At 43.9% G+C, this 19,645-nt stretch overlaps 1 protein-coding gene across 3 annotated transcripts in view; it reads left to right on the top strand.

Annotated features, from left to right (window-relative positions):
• LOC116834650 (epidermal retinol dehydrogenase 2-like) overlaps positions 1–17,455 on the top strand; it is a 31,014-nt gene extending 13,559 nt beyond the window's left edge. For all 3 annotated transcript variants that reach the window (XM_075063034.1, XM_075063033.1, XM_032796899.2), the window contains exons 3-7: positions 9,624–9,755; positions 11,007–11,106; positions 12,908–13,052; positions 14,712–14,837; positions 16,246–17,455. In XM_075063034.1, the coding sequence (XP_074919135.1) occupies positions 9,624–9,755; positions 11,007–11,106; positions 12,908–13,052; positions 14,712–14,837; positions 16,246–16,339 (597 nt within the window). In that variant the 3' untranslated portion in view covers positions 16,340–17,455. The remainder of the gene's footprint in view (positions 1–9,623; positions 9,756–11,006; positions 11,107–12,907; positions 13,053–14,711; positions 14,838–16,245) is intronic.
• Positions 17,456–19,645: the final 2,190 nt, after the last annotated feature.

Below are 19,645 nucleotides of genomic sequence, written 5' to 3'. Positions count from 1 at the left end.
TAAAAAAAAAAAAAAAAAATTAAAAAGGTGCCTAAGGCGTGGAGCCCGATTCCCCGGAATCGGCCGAATCGGCCTAAAGCCGGCCCTGGCTACTAAGGATTATACATAACAAGTGTCAGACACAGAACTAGAACCCAGATATCTTGATTCTGCCATTGTAAAAAAGCAACTTTGCATATCTGGGGTTTATTACACATGGCATTTCATGATCAGAATTGTACATGAGCAATCCAAACTAGCTTGCCATAGGTGGGAGAATAAGTTCAAGATAGCTTGTTTTAAATGCAGCCTGTCTGAAGTGTCTGCCAACGGTCAGGCTATTAAATCTCAGCAGAATCTTAAAATCTTGTCACTGACTTTTCTCACTTGGCTTTGTAAAGCATCATGCATATCTGTGCTGCTCTATAAATAATGACTAAGCATGTAAAAGCCAATATGTTGGATGGTGCTCAGATGGAATGGAGCCAGAGGGACTGAAGTGTGTTGACTTCTGCCCATTGCTGGAGAGAGGATTCTGGGCCAAATAGTGGTGCTATAGAGGAGTTGATTAACACAATTTTATAGAGCCAATTGCAGTGATTTCAGTGATTTATTACAGGGATACAAGATCTCCACATGGATACCCATGTTCTCCCATGGATTCAGGGAGACCGCCAAATTTGGCAAATTTCTTCTCAAGGAAGCAGTTTGGGAGGAGTGCTGCCTGAAAAGAACTCTGTGTACATGTATGGATGTAATCCCATGTCTGTCTATAACATACATTGTACTCTGCACCATAGATTATTTCTTTTGACTATGTCTAGTAACACAAGCCTTAACTTCAAGGTTACATTATCTGAGCACTCATGTGAACTATGTATTACTTATTTTAAGAACTGTTCTAAGACCTTTTATTCAACTTTCTTTATCCTTTCCCTTTGTGGGAAACATTCATGTTTGTATTTTTAGTTGCCAGATTCCATTTACAGGCCTAGCATTAAGAAAAGAAAATAATTCCACTTGTAAGATGAGCACACTCAATCTGGAAGTGACGAATAAATAGAGAACTATACTCTGAAGATTTCTTTTATGCAAAAAAAAAATCAGTTACCTTCTCCTTCATACTCCCTGGCAAATATTATGTCAGTTTGTCATAAGCTAGCATTATAATGGTAGTTATCAAGCATTGGACTTGCTAAAATTAAAATGATTTCTTAGTTGATTCTCTGCACAAAAATTAAGTTAAATTCTATTTTATATCTAGAATGCTTATCTCCTTTCATATACTGTACTGAAGATACACAGATTATCCTGCAGCAACTTCTAGCACACGAAAGGATTCTAGAAAAAAATTACAAAGCAAATACACTAAACTTACTTATAAGGGATCCATAAAAATTACATGAGATTGCTAACATACAAATAAGCTGTCTAAACTGAGCATGCACAACTTGTGTGAATTAAAGCTTGTACCTTAGCACTTAAAATAATTAAGACACATGACTGTTGACAGTTTTATCAAGTGTGTGTATAAGGATAATAGAAAGTGCCCAACACAGAATGAGTCTCTTTAACTTGCAGTCACAATGAAGTTACAGCTGCAGCCACATCAGTAATTTGACTGTGTATTACCTGTCACAGTTCAGGGCAGTGACACCTATATTCCCCCTCATGGTCCAGCAAGAGCACCATAATAGGTTCCTGGCTCTTCAGTCATCACTTCTCTTGGGCAGTTACCCATCTCTCTCTCCTTCCTGACCAAGGTATTTCCAGATTACATAGCTCCCTGCCTCTACTGTGATTCCTTACTTCCTCACTGCCCCTCTGATGGGTTGGGTCACAGAAATCCCCTTGGGACTGCCACCTGATGTGCTGGGACTACCTCTGAGCCCGTTTTCCCTGCCAGCTTGGGACTTCAATACCTTGCCTGGTGTGCCAGACACACTAGCCTGCTACAAACACATACCCAGGTCTGAACCACGTCCCGCAAAAGCTGCAGGCTTACCTGAAAACAGCTTAAGAAGTGCTCCTGTCTCCAAAACCCAGATACCCAGTTCCCAGTGGGATCCAAACACTAAATCAGTTTTAAAGCTTATAGAGGGTAAACTCATAAATTGTTTGCCCTCTGTAACACTGAGAGAGAGATATGCACAGCTGTTTGCTCCCCCAGGAATGAATACCTGCTCTGAGTTAATAAGTAAAAAGTGATTTTATTAAATATAAAAAGTAGGATTTAAGTGGTTCCAAGTAATGAACAGAACAAAGTAAATTACCAAGCAAAATAAAACAAAAACATGCAAGTCTAAACCTAATACAGTAAGAAACTAAATGCAGGTAATTCTCAACCTCAGAGATGTTCCAATAAGCTTCTTTTACAGACTAGACTTCCTCCTAATCTGGGTCCAGCAATCACTCATACCCCTATAGTTACTGTCCTTTGTTCCAATTTGTTTCACGCATCTCTTTGGGGTGGAGAGGCCATCTCTTGAGCCAGCTGAAGACAAAATGGAGGGGTTTCCAGGAGCTTATATAGTCTCTCTCTTGTGGGTGGAAGCCCCTCTCTCCCCTTGTGTAAAATCACAGCTACAAGGTGGAGTTTTGGAGTCACATGGGCAAGTCACATGTCCATGCATGTCTCGGTTCTCTACAGCCCCACGCCATTGCGCACATTAACCCGAACGTTCCCAGGAAAGTTCAGATGTGGATTGGTGTCTGTGAAGGCCCATTGTTAGCCAATTACCTGAATAACCCCCTCACGCTATGTTGACTAAATCTGCCTTAGGTGCTCTCTACAGTAAACGCTCTAAATACAAGCATAGAGCAAAAACTTCAGATATAAAAATGTTACATTCATATGAATAGATGAATACATTCAGTGGAGATTAACCTTTGCAGAGATGTGTTACATGGCATATATAGCATAAAAATATTCCAGTTATGTCATATTTACACTCATAAGCATATTTCTAGAAAGCATTATGGGGTGCTTTGTCCCATCTCCAATAAAGCCAGATTGCCTCATACTTTACTTTTCTCCTCTGAGATGGTAAACAAAGTAACTGCCACAGTTAGGCTACTACACAGCTCTTTCTCAGCAAGCATATTTATTCTTAAGCATTTCAGAGAAAACATATTCAAAACAATAAAAGAAAATAGGTGCATGCCAGTAAATTTACCCAGAAATCACTCCTGACTCCAACAAGGGCTCTGGCTGGTGACCAGTCCTTCAAACCCCACCCAAGAGTGTCATTTACTCCTTTTTGTTAGTGGATTTTGTTTTGTTTTGTTTTGTTTTGTTAAACTGTCTTCATGTAACAGGTGATCAGGGCCCTCAGGAAGAAACTTCAAAGGCTGAGTACAGAGGTGGGAATTTGCAACCTTCTTAAGTACTGCTTAAGAATGGCGCTTTACACATATTGTCACAAAAGATCATTTGTCCCCTACATGGTTCAAGGGGGGCAGGAGAGCTCAGTAGTTTGAGCATTGGCCTGCTAAACCCAGGGTTGCATGTTCAATCCTTGTGGGGGCCAGTACGGGATCTGGGGTAAAAATGAGTATTTGGTCCTGCTAGTGAAGGTAAAGGGCTTGACTCAATAACCTTTCAGGGTCCCTTACAGTTCTATGAGATAGGTATATCTCCATATATTTTAAGGTAGTCTTTTGAAACTCACAGTACTTCCCAAAGATTGCATTAATCCTGTCTTCTTCCTAAAGAAGTTCTATACAATCCCACAATAATACATAAACATTTGCATTTTTTAGTACAGTGAACTCCTAAAATACTTAAACTTAGGCCTTGTCTACAGTACAAAGTTTTGTCAGCAAAAGTTATGCTGCTTTAATTAAACTGCTGTTGCATGTCCACACTATGCTCCTTGTGTCAGCTGAGTGCATCCACACTAGCAGCTCTTGCATTGACAGAGAGAGCACTTCACTGTGAGTAGCTATCCCAGTGTGCAACTGGGGTGCTTTGGGAAGGGTTTACAATGCCTCATGGGGCAGGTACAGCATCACATGATGCAGGTTTCTCAATCCCATGGTTCCATGGGCGTCCTAGTAGACTGTCAGCTGGTTTTCAAATGAAGTGTGGGGGCAGGGGAAGGGAGAAGAGAGTGGTGTGTGAGTGGGGGGGATGGAAACTGTATGTTGGGGGAGAGTGAGTGTGTCGGCATGCTGTTTCTTTAAGTTCAGACAGCAGGATGACCAACCCACCCTGCGGTAGGAGGTGGAGGACACTCCCACAGACATCAGCCCCCAGCTCTGCATGGCACAGCAGTTTCTCTTCCCCCTCTGCCCCCACAGAAGCAGCCCTCTCTGTCTGCCTGCCTATAGTTCTGTGATTCCCTCCCAGTTCTCCTCTTCAGCTGCTGAGAGAAGCATCCTGAGCAGCTCTGTGAGCTCTCCATGCTGAGGAATGTCAAAGCAGCACAGCAGTCATCCCCTGCAGCAGCAGTCTGCCTGCGGCTGTGTTCCTAGTGCCGGGCACAACAGGAGCATTCCACCTTAACGATTTCTTCTTTATTCCCAGAATGGAGCAACACACTTAGGGTATGGCTACATTAGAAATTTCAAAGCGCTGCCGCAGCAGCACTTTGAAGTGTGAGTGTAGTCAGAGCCGCAGCGCTGGGAGAGAGCTCTCCCAGCGCTGCTTGTAAACCACATCCCTTATGGGTGTAGCGTGCAGCGCTGGGAGCCGCGCTCCCAGCGCTGCTGCCCTGATTACACTGACACTTTACAGCGCTGCACCTTGCAGTGCGCAGGGGGGTGTTTTTTCACACCCCTGAGCGCGAAAGTTGCAGCGCTGTAAAGTGCCAATGTAGCCAAGCCCTCAGCTGTCAGATACTTCCTGGAGCTTTGAAAGGGGAGGGGCGCATGCCTGCAGAGCACCAGCTGGGCTGCGGGGGTGGGGCAAGTGGGGCAATTTGCCCTGGGCCCCACAGGGGCCCCCCTGTGCATATAGTATTCTATAATATTGCAACTTTTTTTTTAAAAAAGACCCCTGAAATTGCTTTGCCCCAGGCCCCCTGAATCCTCTTAGCGGCTCTGAGCAGCAGAAATCAGAACAGTGAGGAGAGCGGTCACGGCAGGCATTGTGGGATACTGGGGGAAGCCAGTTATGTCGACCTAATGTACAGCAGTGTCTACACTGACGCTTTGTCGCTTTAATTTTGCCACAAAAAACTCTATGCCTCTCGTTGAGGTGATTTTATTTTGTTGGCAAAATATCAGAGTTTTGCCCCAAGAAGTAGCTTTGTAGTGCATACGTCTTCCCTGTTTTGTTGGCAAAAGGCAGCTTTTGCCGACAAAACTTTGTAGTGTAGATAAGGCCTTAAGGCAGTAAGGATTTGACCAGGATATTGCAAGAAACTGCCATAACTATCACATTACTTTTCAAGAATGTTAGTTACACAAAAATCTTTAGAAGACCAAGAAAATCATGCGATCTTTGGCAAGGACACAAAGGGTTCTCCTAGCTCCTCCTACACAATCTTTAAAAAGTTTTTTGGGGAATCCTTATGTCCCATCATCTGCAAGCCATAAAGATATGTCTACACAACAAAAATAAACTCATAGCTGACCTGTGCCAGCCAACTCAGGGTATGGCTACACTTGCAGCTGTACAGCGCTGGGAGTTGAACCTGTCTTCGTACAGCTGAGTAGGGAAAGCGCTGCAGTCTGTCCACACTGACAGCTGCCAGCGCACTGTCATGGCCACATTTGCAGTGGTGTTGTGAGTGGTGCGTTATGGGCAGCTATCCCACAGAGCACCTCTTCCCATTCTGGCGCCATGTGTTGTGGGAAGGGGATGGAGGGTGTGGGGCATTCTGGTTCCTGTCCCAACACCTAGTGATGCATCGCTTCACATCCCAGCAATCTCTGTGTTTCCATCCACATTTGGCGCCATCTTTCAACGATTTCTCTGCAACGCGATCTGAGTTCTGTTTTGGTCTGCGGGAAATGGAGCCCGAACTGCTGAGGAGTATGCTGACGAGTCTTGCCAGCACATCATGTTTGGCAGTTAAGCTTTTCCTTAAGATCCAAAGTGACAGTGAGGAGTCCAACGATGATAGCAAGTTGCGTAATGCGTATGACACAAAATTCCTTGTGGCATTCATGAACATGCTCAGCACCGTGGAACGCCGCTTTTGGGCTCGGGAAACAAGCACTGAGTGGTGGAATCACATGGTCATGCAAGTCTGGGATGACAAGCAGTGGCTGCAAAACTTTCAGATGAGAAAAGCCACTTTTATGGGACTGTGTGAAGAGCTCACCCCCACCCTACGGTGCAAGGACACAAGATTGAGAGCTGCCCTGCCGGTGGAGAAGCGGGTGGCTATTGCAATCTGGAAGCTGGCAACTCCAGACAGCTACCGATCAGTCGCGAAGCAGTTTGGAGTGGGAAAGTCGACCTTTGGAATCTTGTTGATGCAAGTTTGCAGGGCCATTAATTGCATCCTGATAAGAACCATGACTGTGGGGAATGTGCAGGACATTGTGGATGACTTTGCACAAATGGGTTTCCCTAACTGTGAAGGGGCGATAGATGGGATTGATATTCCTATTCTGGCACCACCCCACCTAGCATCTGAGTACGTTAATTGGAAGGGGTATTTTTCTATGATTCTGCAGGTGTTTGTGGATCACCGTGGGCGTTTCATTGACATTAATGCAGGCTGGCCCGGAAAGGTGCATGATGCACGCATCTTTCGGAACACTAGCCTGTTCAGGAAGCTGCAGGCCGGGACTTTTTTCCCAGACCGGAAGATCCCAGTAGGGGACGTCGAAATGCCCATTGTGATCCTTGGAGACCCCGCTTAGCCGTTAATGCCGTGGCTCATGAAACCGTACACAGGGAGCCTTGACAGCAGCAAGGAACGGTTCAACTACAGGCTGAGCCGGTGCTGAATGACTGTGGAGTGTGCTTTTGGCCATTTAAAGGGCTGCTGGTGATCTCTGTGTGGGAAGCTGGACTTGGGCAAAAACAGCATCCCCAGGGTTATATCCGTGTGCTGTACCCTCCATAATATTTGTGAAGGGAAGGGTGAAAGATTCAGTCAGGCATGGACCTCCGAGGTTCATGGATGTTGTGGAAGAGGGGTTGGAGCTGACATGGGGGCACAAGGGAAAGAGCTTTGGGAAAAGGGCTTCAGGGAGGGGCGGGGACGGTAGTGCTCTACCTGCATGGCTACAAGCACCTGGATAGAGTCCACTTGGTGCTCCAGGATGCTTATCAGCCGGTCTGTGCTTTGCTCCCCGTGCGCTACGTTTTCCTTGCAGATCCCACTTTTCCTCTCCTTCCACTCCTGCACTTTTTGATTCTCTGTGAGAGATTGATTCATCACTTTGTGCAGCAAGTCGTCTTTGCTTTTTCGTGTCTCTTCTGAGTTTTTGCAGTCTCTCAGCCAGTGATCACATGGACAGCTGAGATCTCAAGGCTGCATCTGTAAAGGCAAAATGCAACACTTAACAGAGGCAGCGTTGTTTATACCAGACAGAGTAATGATTCCCCCACACTTAAGGAGGGCACACATAGTCTACACAATAGCATTATTTTCCCATCCCAAAGAGAGCGCACATAACCCACGGGAGCCCCGAAATGGTGAGTAAGGGGGACTGATTGTTTCAGGGCTGTACTGGCCTCTGGGTTTCTGTGCCTTGGGGAGAGCCAACAGCTGCAGGGGGTACCTACACTGAACACTGTCCCAACATTTTCCACAGGAGTTTATCCTGTAAGATATCTCGCTGCTGAGGGTGACCTGGGAAGCAAGGGAGGGTCTTCTACTGCAATGCGGCTTCCGCCCTGGCCCCTATGCAGCTTGCCTGTGTGCAGCAATGGTCCCCCTACCCCTTGCGGCACAGTGGCGCGGACATGTTAGCCTGACTGGGACAAGGATCACAGCAGCTCTCCCAATAAACCTGCGCAAGCTCATTGCCCACGTTCTGGATGAGACTTTCGAAGAGATTACCGAGGCCGATTACTGCAACGTGATAGACCACATCAATGCGCTATTCCGCATCTAGGCATGCATGCATGCAGCCCTAACCCTCCTCTCCCAAAAACTTTCCTTCCTGAAAATAAACTGGGAACCTGCTCCTCTGTTTGTCGTCCACCAAGTACCGGCTGCTGCGACTGGCTACCTTCCTCCTGGCTTGAGAAGAGCTCCTGGCTGCATGCATCCAGAGACTCCGAGGTGTCTCCCCCCACCCCAGCACCCTCACTTTCGCTTTCCTTCTCCTCCGCCTCCTCCTCCCACTCTGAAGTGTCCACAGTGGTGCTCAGAGTGGAGGTGGGGTCACCCCCAAGTATCGCATCCAGCTCTTTGTAGAAACAGCAGGTCATGGGGGCAGCACCAAAGCGGCAGTTTCCCTCGGAGGCTTTGCAGTAGGCACTCCGCAGCTCCTTCACTTTAATCCTGCACTGCAGTGTGTCCCAGTCATGGCCTCTTTCCATCATGGCCCTTGATATCTGCCCAAAGGTATCGTAATTCCTACGGCTGGAGCGCAGCTGGGACTGGACAGCTTCCTCCCCCCAAACACTGATGATGTCCAGCAACTCGCCATTGCTCCATGCTGGGGCTTGTTTGGCGCATGGTCACCTGGAAAGATTCACTGATTGCACTCCACACCTGGCTGAGCAAACAGGAAGGGGATTTTTAAAATTCCCAAGGAATTTAAAGGGCGGGTCTGACGGTTGGTCACCTGAGGCCAGGGCAGTATAGTTCGAACTGATGAGCAGAGTGGCTAGAACAGGCATTCTGGGATACTGCCGAATACTTCTGGAGGCCAGTCAGAGGGCTTTGGGTGGCCACACTGGCAGCGCAGCGCTGCAGCAGCAGCACTATACTCTTTATTCCTCTAGTGGAGGTGGAGTACAAGCAGTGCTGTAACTGCGGAGATACAGCACTGTATGTGCCTTGCCAGTGTGGACCGGGAGTGAGTTACAGTGCTATAAAGCCACTACCAGTGCTGTAACTCTCAAGTGTAGCCAAGGCCTTAGACTTGGGCTGCAGGCTGTTTCATTGCTGTATGGACTTTCGGAAGTTCCAGACATGGGCAGCCCAAATCTGTTGTCTCGGGTCAGCTACAGGTTTTTCTTTGTTGTGTCGAAATATCCTAAGAGGCTTATCAGGGCCTCACTGTCTCTCGGGAGGTTGAATATATCTGTTTGTGAGCTCATAACACCTTAATTGAAGGTATTAAAAATATGACAAAGGTTTCCTTTATTCAAAATATTCAAATTTTGTTTAGCTTCTGTGAAGTCTGACTAAAAGCTTCCCCTCTTCCAAACTCATTGGCTTTTTGTGATGACCATTCACACTAGCACTCATGGCATCCTGTTTTTCCTGCCATCTTTATGGTATACAAAGTGTGGGTGGCTTTTTATTAAATAAAGCCCAATATTTCCCCTTAGCAGGTTACATTTAAAGTACCGACCTGTAAAGTTGTTGTCTGCAGATTTCTAACACTTGACTAAAGGAAAAAGTTGCAGAGTGAAAAGACTTCAGTCTTATGAACTGCTGTCTTACTACCCAGCCTTGTAAAATTAGCAATGTTGCAACTTCCTGTACTATAAACGTATAACTAAGCATACTTTCTTTGTTTTGGCTATGGAATAACATCTTGATTTGGTTGCCTTCCTTTAGGTTAAAAAAGAAGTTGGTGATGTTAGTATCCTAATCAACAATGCTGGTATTGTAACTGGAAAGAAGTTCATTGATTCCCCAGATTCACTTGTAGAGAAAACCATGGAGGTGAACACCATGGCACACTTCTGGGTAATATACAGATATTCTTTTTTTATAGGGAACTGTGAAAGAATATTGGCACTTAAGTCTGTTTTGGAAGTGAGGGGGGAAATCTCTTATATAATTTCTCTTTAACTGGTTGTTCTTGTAAGGCCCTACACGCAACTTGATGACATTTGTTTGTGAGTTCCAGAAATAGAGGGGATGGAGAGGTGGCCCACAGAAAGCTTGTGGGAGAGAGTTAAGGGATGTGTTTAGCCCCTTGTGTGGGCAGTCACTTCTGCCTAAAGAAGCAATAAAATGTGAGACACACACACACACCAGTATTGCCTGATATTAAGAGATACTTCTGAGAAATGTAAAGCTGAAAAGTACTGTTATTGTGGGCAGTCTGGTGCTATCGCCCTTGATATGAACTGACTCAGAGCAGGGCTGCCAAAGCTGCCATAAACTGGCTGCTTCATCAACCATTAGCAGAAAAGAGCCTGGTTCAGGTGCTATCATGGGTTGGGTCAGAACTTATTCTGATTGCATCCTATCACCTGTTTAACACTGGGAACTTGCACTATTAGAGTGGCTCCTCTAAAGCACTCTTACTTGGTGTCTTAAATGTCAGACTGACATATGCCAGCATGATTGATTTGAATACTTTTATCTTAAATTAGTCATTTGATTTCCTTTTCGCTGTGAAGGAGATGAACTGATATTGTAATAAAGAACTGAAGGTAAATTATTATCCAATAAAGAAGGAGTGGTAAATTAGAATATGCTGCTCTGTTTCTGTTTGCTGGAAAATGTGGAAATGACTCATTACGGGTAGCTGAAATCAGCAAGTGATGGCAGAAAGATTAGGAGTTCACTTTTCCCTTCTCAGCTGCTATTTTTAAGATGGAAGCCTACTTTGAAAATGCTGTAGTACTGAGCTCCTAAGTGTAGGGAATTTACAGCTTCCCAGGACTTCAGTGACTGCAATCTCACTAACAGCAATCTAGTTTCGGACTCCCCCTTGTGGATGACTACAACATCAAGAAAACTATGGACACATATTGGAGAATCCTTAGAGATCCACCTTGATGGATTCAGTTAGTAGACAAAGTGGAAATACTTCCTGTCCTAACTAATATGTATCTTATTAGCCTCAGTAGAATGAAGGAGAAGCATTAAGACGTAATAGGTCTCCTTAATAGGTGGCACTTTTTCAATAGTAATGCTCTAATTGCACAGTTAAATCACTTTTAAGTAATGTTTAACTATAAATGTGGGTTTCAATGTGTTTCATAGACTTATAAAGCCTTCCTTCCAGCCATGATGGCCTCTAACCATGGACACTTGGTTAGTATTGCAAGCTCAGCAGGACTGATTGGAGTCAATGGGCTAGCAGGTTAGTGTATCGAGATCATTCCAAATGGAATCTAAAGGTACATTCTTGGTTATACTCTTCAACTACAGCTCTTAGGCCAAGCCATCTGACACTTGTACACTTAATGGCTCTTACTTACCTCAGTTGGACCTAGGTTCTCAGCACCATTAAAAATTCTTTTCACCTTTTATTAAAGGACCGGGCCGGGGGTGGGGAGGGGAAGAAGAGAACAGTTAAAGCATTTGAAATGTAAAGTGTTAAGTAAGGATTTTATTATAACATCCTGTGGCTTTTTCCCTTTTGCTGGAGAGTTTGTAGAAGGAATATCCACCCCTTCCTCCTCTGCCCTCATTTGAGATTTTAGATGGTATTAAAGATGATAACTACCACCCTTCTAGGGGGAGGGAGACAGTAATCGAAATTGACTAGGTCTGGAGCTGCTGCTGCTACTAAGGCCACATCTAGACTACGCGCCGTATCGGCACGTTAAAATCGATTGCTCTGGGATCGATATATCGCGTCTAATCTAGACGGGATATATCGATCCCTGAGTGCGCTTATATCGATTCCGGAACTCCACCAACCCCAACAGAGTTCTGGAATCGACATGGCGAGCCGCGGACATCGATCCCGCGCGGTGAAGACGGGTGAGTAAATCGATTTTAGATATTCGACTTCAGCTACGTTATTCACGTAGCTGAAATTGCGTATCTAAAATCGACTTTATCCCGTAGTGTAGACCAGCCCTAAGTCTGGTCCTCTTGTTTGGAAGATGAAGCAGGACGCACAATAGGAGAGAAAAGAACAGCAAAGATAGAAAATGCAGCTTCTGTGTCTTTGATGTTGACTCTTACTTACAGCATTACTGCTGGAAAAACACAGGCATGGCTACCCTGAGACCTGGCAAACTTGTATCTGGCCATTTAGGACATTTGGTTTTAGATGCCTTTCTGATAACAGGCTTACAGCAATGTTGCAAAACATGTAGGCATGGCTGATTTAGCCACTCTTAGCCACAGAAGGTGAAAGAAAAGAAATATTGTGAGGAAGGGAAAAGACACATGATGGAAGCGGGAGGAGTCTCACATGCCAGGTGATAGTTGGGGTTTACCCAGAGCCAGTGGAGGTGAATCTCTCTCTCTGGCCCAGTCTAGTCAGCACGTCTCAGGATTAGAACGACAAAGGCCCAGTGGCGTCACGGGGGATTCTTTGTCCTAGGAGACAGCCGAGGTGGCAGCTATGATGGTAAAGTTTGTCCCTCTCTCAGACAGCTTTTGATTGGTGGTGGGGAGTCTTTTCTTTTAAGGACCCCAAAAGGGAGCAATGGCAGAGTAGCCCATCCCCTTCATTATTTTGTTCACCAAGTAGGCCTAATTTTTGGCACACCAATTTGGGTTCATTAATTTCTGGTCCCAGACTTTTTTTGTTGACCAAGCATAATCTTAACATTGTCCTTGAATTACATCATTCAGCCTTTTTGTACGAACAAACTTAGTCTTTCTGTCTCCCTTTCATACCTGTTCACATCAGCATTTGTTATGGTTATTGTGACAATTCATAAACTTACACTCACTTTTTGCAGTTCAGCTCATAATTAAGATAAATGTGTAAGCACAGTTATTTTAACCGTACCCAGACTCCTCTTGTTAGAGCATAATTTTGCCAGACTTTCTTCTCAGACAAGAGGTTATGCTTGGTTTGCTTAGCACGAGACACTGGACTAAAACCATGTAGTTATGTTATTTATGAGAGTTGAGATATTTTTCTCTTAATGAAAAAATTAGCTGCAATAAATAACTCTTCATCTTTCTTCACTCTACAGATTATTGTGCAAGTAAATTTGCAGCCGTGGGCTTTGCAGAAACAGTTGGTTTAGAAATGCTGGCTCTAGGGAAGACAGGCATTAAAACCACTATTGTGTGTCCTTACTTCATCAACACAGGAATGTTTGATGGTTGTAAAACCAAGTGAGTGAATTTTGGGGTTTTGTGTGTAATTAGTATACGGCACGTCAAAAGTGTTTGATTAAATATATGATTTATGAAAGGGAATTAGTAATCAGTAGAAATGACATAATCTGAAACTATTATAAGGTAGGTTTTTCTTCATTGTACCATTTTTAGGGCTCATAGACAAAGCCCAATGATTGCCAGGCTGCAGAATCTAAGACTTTTTAATTACATTTCTAGTCCCTATGGTATGAATATGAATCTTCCAAATATCAAGCTAGTGTAATCCAATGAAGAGTTCTCTTCCTGTTTCTGCAAATAGCCTGAAACAGTAACTCTGAAAAAAATGTAAACTGCCACTCAGATTATTAACTCTACAACCTAGTGACGGTGTTACTTTAATTGTCAACACATTTAACTACTTCGCTGCTCATTTGAGAGGACACAGACTGTGGCCTTGGCTACACTTGCGAGTTACAGTGCAGTAAAGCAGCCCCTAGCTCACTCCCTGTCCACACTGGCAAGGCACGTAGAGCGCTCTGACTCCACAGCTACAGTGCTGCTGGTACTCCACCTTGGTGAGTGGAATAACGTTTGCTGTGCCCCACTGGAGTGCCGCAGCGCCAGTATGAACAAGGTGTTGTGTTATTGCGCTGTGATCAGCCTCCGGAAACATCCCATAATCCCCTTAAGTCAATTGGCCACTCATGTCGTCGTGAAATCGGCTGCAGGAGTGCAGAAATGCCCTTTCAGAGCTCCATTCCAGAGAAGCTGGTTTCTTATCAGCACCGAGAAAAAGCAAACATTTACCGTTTGAGTGAGTGAGAGAGAGAGAGAGGCGGGAGGAGAGGGGGGTCTGAACTTACAAGACAGCCTGCTGACACACTCTCAGCACCCCAAAAATCCCCTCTCTCCCCCCACATACACACAACACACTACCTGTCACACTCCACCCCACTCCACCTCCATTTGAAAAGCATGTTGCTGTCACTTGCATGCTGGGATAGCTGCCCATAATACACCCCTCCCGTTGCCACTGCAAGTGCCGCAAATGTGGCCACGCCAGTGCGCTTGAAGCTGTCAGTGTGGACAGACTGCAGCGCTTTCGCTACTGTGCTCTATGAAGGCGGGTTTAACTCACAGCACTCTGCATGTGCAAGTGTAGCCATGCCCTGAGTGTTTCTTTTCTCACAATCTCATGTCTTCTACCTAGATGCCAAAAGCCTCAACTGTCTCCTATTTGGCTGCCAAATCTCCACCTTCCTTATGACAGCTTCAGTAGTGTAGCTAGTCGTCAGTACAACCTTTCACGGCATGTTAAACACAGAAAATGTAGAAGCAGAATAAGCTTATCTAAATAAAATTTTTGCTTGATTTGAAGATAGCAAGAATTGAGCTCACAGGCGCCAATCCCAAGTGAAAACAAGACAGCGGTTGTTCACCACTTTCAAACTGATTTGTCAGGTGTTATATAATTCCATGAACAGAACTTCATTTTTGTAATGTTTGCTTCTAAGTTAGAGGCAAAATCTTTGTAAAATGTGGTATCCTTCTTTTGTAAGGAGCAAACTTTAAATTTGAAGCTGTCTTGTTCTAAATTTGAAGTTTTCCAGATGAAACGTATAGCGGAAAGTTTTGACAATGTCATATTAGTAGCCATATGTTGTCTTTTTGCAGTTGGCCACGTCTACTTCCTGTTCTAGATATGGACTATGCAGCTGAGAAGATTGTGAGTGCTATTCAACGAGAGCAAGTGTTTCTGCTGATGCCACGAAGCATGTACTTTTTATGGGTTATGAAAAGGTAAGGATGGGATTCTCCTTGTCATGCTTGTGTCTTTCTGCTTTCAAATGCATTTTGTTTAGTTGCATGATTATGGATTATGGATTCTACATGCTACTATATCAAATGATTACTTGGGCTGTTGAGTCTAAGCCTACCTAGATATTTACCTTTGTGGGTTTCAAGTTGCTTTTAAGTTTTAGATAAGTTGTTGCTACAGGAAGGCTTCCTCAGGTGGTGGTCTTGGATAACTTACATGTCTACATATCTTATACCAGACTCTGAAGAGTCCCAGTAAGGAATACTTTCCCATTGCTATACATATTTAAATAATCTCTAAAGGGAAACTGTTGTTAGTGTTGACTGAGCAAAACTACAAGAGAGTTTTCTTCTTGGCTATGTAGAGGGGCTGCCCCTGTAATAGTGTTGAGCATTTATGCAGGTCAGTAGGAGTTGCTGGATGCTCAACATTCTTGAAGATCTGGTCGCTGAGTTAGGTGGCCAAATATGGATTTCGGAGCCTATCTTTAGACTTCTTTCTTTCTTTCTTTCATTTATTTATTTATTTATTTAAATCTTGGCCCATAGTTTGATTCTAAATCTCTCTAATTAAGCCAAAGGAAGCCAAAAGTACTGCTACAGTGGATGTGTTAAAGCAGTGCAAGCACAAATGGGGACACAAAATAACCCTTGTAACAGCACAGAGAATAGAATCAGTCAACAAAAATGGGCTGTAGCACATAACTTCTAATATTAGGGATAGCAGGTGGGTGAGGAGGAGCCACCTGAATCTCAGAAGGATTTGTGAAGGACTTTGAAAAGAAAGGGACTACTGTACCGGAAACAAACTGGTTCTGGAAATATTATCATCTTCCTTGCTTCAGATAACATAATTTGCTGCAATTTAATAGGCATGTATATTGCTGTATATTAATAGAGCTATCATACTAGCATCTAGAAGCCACTGTGAGGATCAGTGCTGCATTGCATAAATGCACAGAAATGCTGCTTGTGCCCTGACATGCTTGCACACCCTGGGTATGTTGAAGGCCAAAGGTAGTGTGTGCTGCTTTGAATGCTGAGCATACCAATAGCCTATTTAATGCATGCTCTATTGTGGCTTATTTCTATTGGAGTTTATTAACTTTACTGGAGGTTTGATACAATATTATCCCACTGCTTTAAAAAAAACTAGGATAAAACACTAGAGAAGACTATGAAGACCTTTTTCTTAGTGCTTTCAAAATAAATCGCTGCCTCAGTTTCTCTCTGTACACTGGGAGTACTTGCTACCCCATAAATACATTCTGAAGACTGTTAGTACTTCATTTTAGAATCTGAAATGCTTTGTATTCTTGGGCTTAGCCTCATGGATCACTTCTGTGATTTATAAGACTATGTAAATACTCTGGTATGTTTTTTCCTTCAGTATTTTGCCTGTGAAAATGGGAATGCTCCTTGGAGACTACGTTGGGGCCTTCCAATGCATGGACCACTTCAGAGGTCGAGTGAAGAAGGATTGAAAATAAAGAATGAAAATATCCAATACTAGCAGAAAATTCACATTCATAAAATTAAGTAAATATTTTCCATACCTGTGATGTTGATTCACTAATCAAATTAATGGACCAGTTTAGAGTTTAAAAAATGACCTGCTGTTTCAGCTGCACAGAACTTGCCTTCTGTATAACTGTGCCTCATACTTTTGTTAATTAACCATTTTAATCAACAGTTTCCAACATGAGCTCTGTCTCCTTCATTCCCTGAATAGCTATCCTCGATGTGATGCCTGTCATAGTCTCTTATCCTTAGTGATTTTGTAGGGTATCTATTTCACAAACTAATCACAATTGGCACCTATATGGGTATTCTCAGTTAAGAAACAGGGTGTAATGGGTTGGGAAGCTAAATTGGCTTTGCATACCTTCAAGATAGTCGCCTCCAGAACAATATTGCTGTTAGGGCTGTCTGAGAAAGCTTATCTTTGTCATTGCCTTTACTGTTCAGTTGATGATTGGAAGTATTTAACTTTCAATTTCCTGAGCTGTTTGGCGTCTTTTATGAGCACTCAAATTCACATTCATAAAATTAAGTAAAATGGCAGTTGTAGACACTGAAAATATTTTCCACACCTGTGATGTTGATTCACTAATCAAATACATCTGAAGGATAATAATCAATTTACTCTTAAGTATCAGAGGGGTAGCCGTGTTAGTCTGGATCTGTGAAAGCAGCAGAGAATCCTGTGGCACCTTATAGACTAACAGAGGTTTTGGAGCTTGAGCTTTCGTGGGTGAATACCCACTTCGTCAGACGCAGGTAGTGGAAATATCCAGGGGCAGGTATATATATGCTAGCAAGCAAGCTAGAGATAACGAGGTTAGTTCAGTCAGGGAGGGTGAGGCCCTGTTCTAGCAGTAGAGGTGTGAAAACCAAGGGAGGAGAAACTGGTTCTGTAATTGGCAAGCCATTCACAGTCTTTGTTTAGTCCAGAGCTGATGGTGTCAAATTTACTCTTAATGTCTGTGAAAAAGATTCCAATGATTATAGATGTATCCCTTCCAGAGATGGGCTGATAACAATTGTACATGCTTGTCTGATTACGAATGTTAACTTTTAAATAAATGCCCATATTTTTAGTAGGACTGAGTCATTTATCAAATATAAAAAAGTGAAAATATAAAGTTATGTCTAAAATATTGTAACTCTTAACACTGTCTTGAAACAAGAGATACAGAGACGCACTGAATAAGAGTGGCAGTGAAAGAGGCTTCAGAAATCCTTTCCGGTGAGACGACTGGCAACTAAAAGCAAACCACTGGCAATAAATCGCTTAACATGAGTTTCTCTGTTAGAAATTATTGCAGAGCCTGGTGGTGGAGGAAGTTAAATTGGATGGAATCATTCCTCACCTGTAAAAACCAACAAGGACAAACCATCAACCATGCAATAATTTAAAAGTTTAATAACTTATTATTTGGTCCTCTGAATCGACTTTGCGTCATTTATACTAATCCCATTCATTATAGTAGCTCTGCCACTCCTCATTTCTCTCTTATACTACATCTATGCTGCACACCTAAGTTTCCCCTAGGCTGCGCAGCAAGGCATCAAGGGCCGCGCAGGCATGGAGAGACGCCTCTCCCCTCCTCCGGCCCAGCCCTGCCAGAGCTGCTGCAACTGGGGAGAGAAACCTCTCCCCTAGCCCCAGACTACTGTGGTGAAAGAGGGCTGGGGGGTGTGCTCTCCCCACCGCAGCCCTGGGGCAGCCTACACCACAAACCCCTCATCCTCGGCCTCATCCCATGGCCTGCATCATCCCCAGCCAGAGCCCTCACGCATCCCCGCACTCCAACCCTCTGCCCCAGCCCTGAGCGCCCTCCTGCACCCTAAATCCCTCATCCTGGCCCCACCCCATAGCCTGCATCATCCCCAGCCAGAGCCCTCACCACCTCCCCTGCCCGCATCCAACCGTCTGCCCCAGCCCTGAGTCCCCTCCCATACTCCAAACTCCTCGACCCAACCCCACATCACCTCCATATTAGTGCACATAATAAAACTCATTCCACACATGGATGTAAAAAAATAGAGGCAACACTGCTGTACACTTCTTGCGACAGCTTGTAAGGTAGGTGTAGCTACATGCAATGATGAAAAACAGGCTGCATCCACACTGGTATGTAGCTACATGTATCAGTGAAAGGCTCTGCTGGGGGTGGTAGTGGGGAGCACTATATTTCTTTGCTGCCTCTCAGCTGCTTGAGCCTTGGCCTGTGGTGGGGAAAGACTCCTCCTGTGATGGGGAAAGACTCCAACAGCAGGACACTACACTGCTAAAAATAGCAGTGTAGATGGGAAGGTTCTCCTTAGGGAAGTAGAAAGCCCTGCAGGGTACATACCCAGAGTTCAGGATTGTCTTTATTTGCCTAAGCTGTGCCTCATCATGTACACAGCTGTTTATACGTGTGCTGGCCCTGGGGTGCCAAAGAGTGTGCAGTGTAGACATACCAAAGTTTAGATAATTAAGAAACTATGTATTTAAAACTTAGGAAGGAAGGATGATCTGTCCTCAGTATTTTGCAATAGACTTCTAGTTATGAAACTAAAAGCCTCTTCTGTAAATGTGAACCTTCTGAAGGGGTAGACCACCAGCTGCAGAGCTTAAACTTGTTCCTACTGGTAGTAAACTTTAAACATACCAGAGAAACACAAATCTGAGTCACATTTCACCTTAAACAAGGACTGGCTTATAGGAAAAAAACTGTTGCTCAAAGCTACCTTGGATGCCCTAGTGATCAGACTTCATATTTTTGCCAGATAAGGATTATCCCAGAGATGAAGTGCACCATTTGACCAGAAACTTAATCAAGTTCTAAATTTGACTTAAGCATCAATGCTTGTTCATTTGTTTTTGCAGCAAAAAGGTGTATGCTTATGTATCCATACAAAAAGATGTATGCTTATATGAATACGTGGCCAATGCTACATAGTCATACCTCATATGATTTACAGTTTTACTCAAAGTTAGAGTGAAAGCCAAGTGGGTTGTGTGATGTGCTCTCCTTCAAAGCGTCCTGTAGGAAATGTTTATCACTTCATGGTTATGGCATCTAAATTTTCAGTAGGAGAGAGAGTGTGGAGCTAATAGTTTAAATTGACTATCCAAAACCAAAAAAGTTATTATTTAAGTCTATTTTCACAAAATACCTAGTAAAACAAAGAATGCAACATAGGTGATTTAGCTTATAATTGTACAAAACTTGCAGATTTAGGATTAAAGGCTTTGGCAGATCTAGTCTAGGCTACAGAAGTAAGTCAATGAAAGTCAC

The sequence above is a fragment of the Chelonoidis abingdonii genome, chromosome 2 (genome assembly GCF_003597395.2).
Source record: "Chelonoidis abingdonii isolate Lonesome George chromosome 2, CheloAbing_2.0, whole genome shotgun sequence".
Taxonomy (NCBI): Eukaryota; Metazoa; Chordata; order Testudines; family Testudinidae; genus Chelonoidis; species Chelonoidis abingdonii.
The sequence above is the reverse complement of the archived record's forward strand: the minus strand, read 5'-3'. Positions and strand labels throughout refer to the sequence as shown.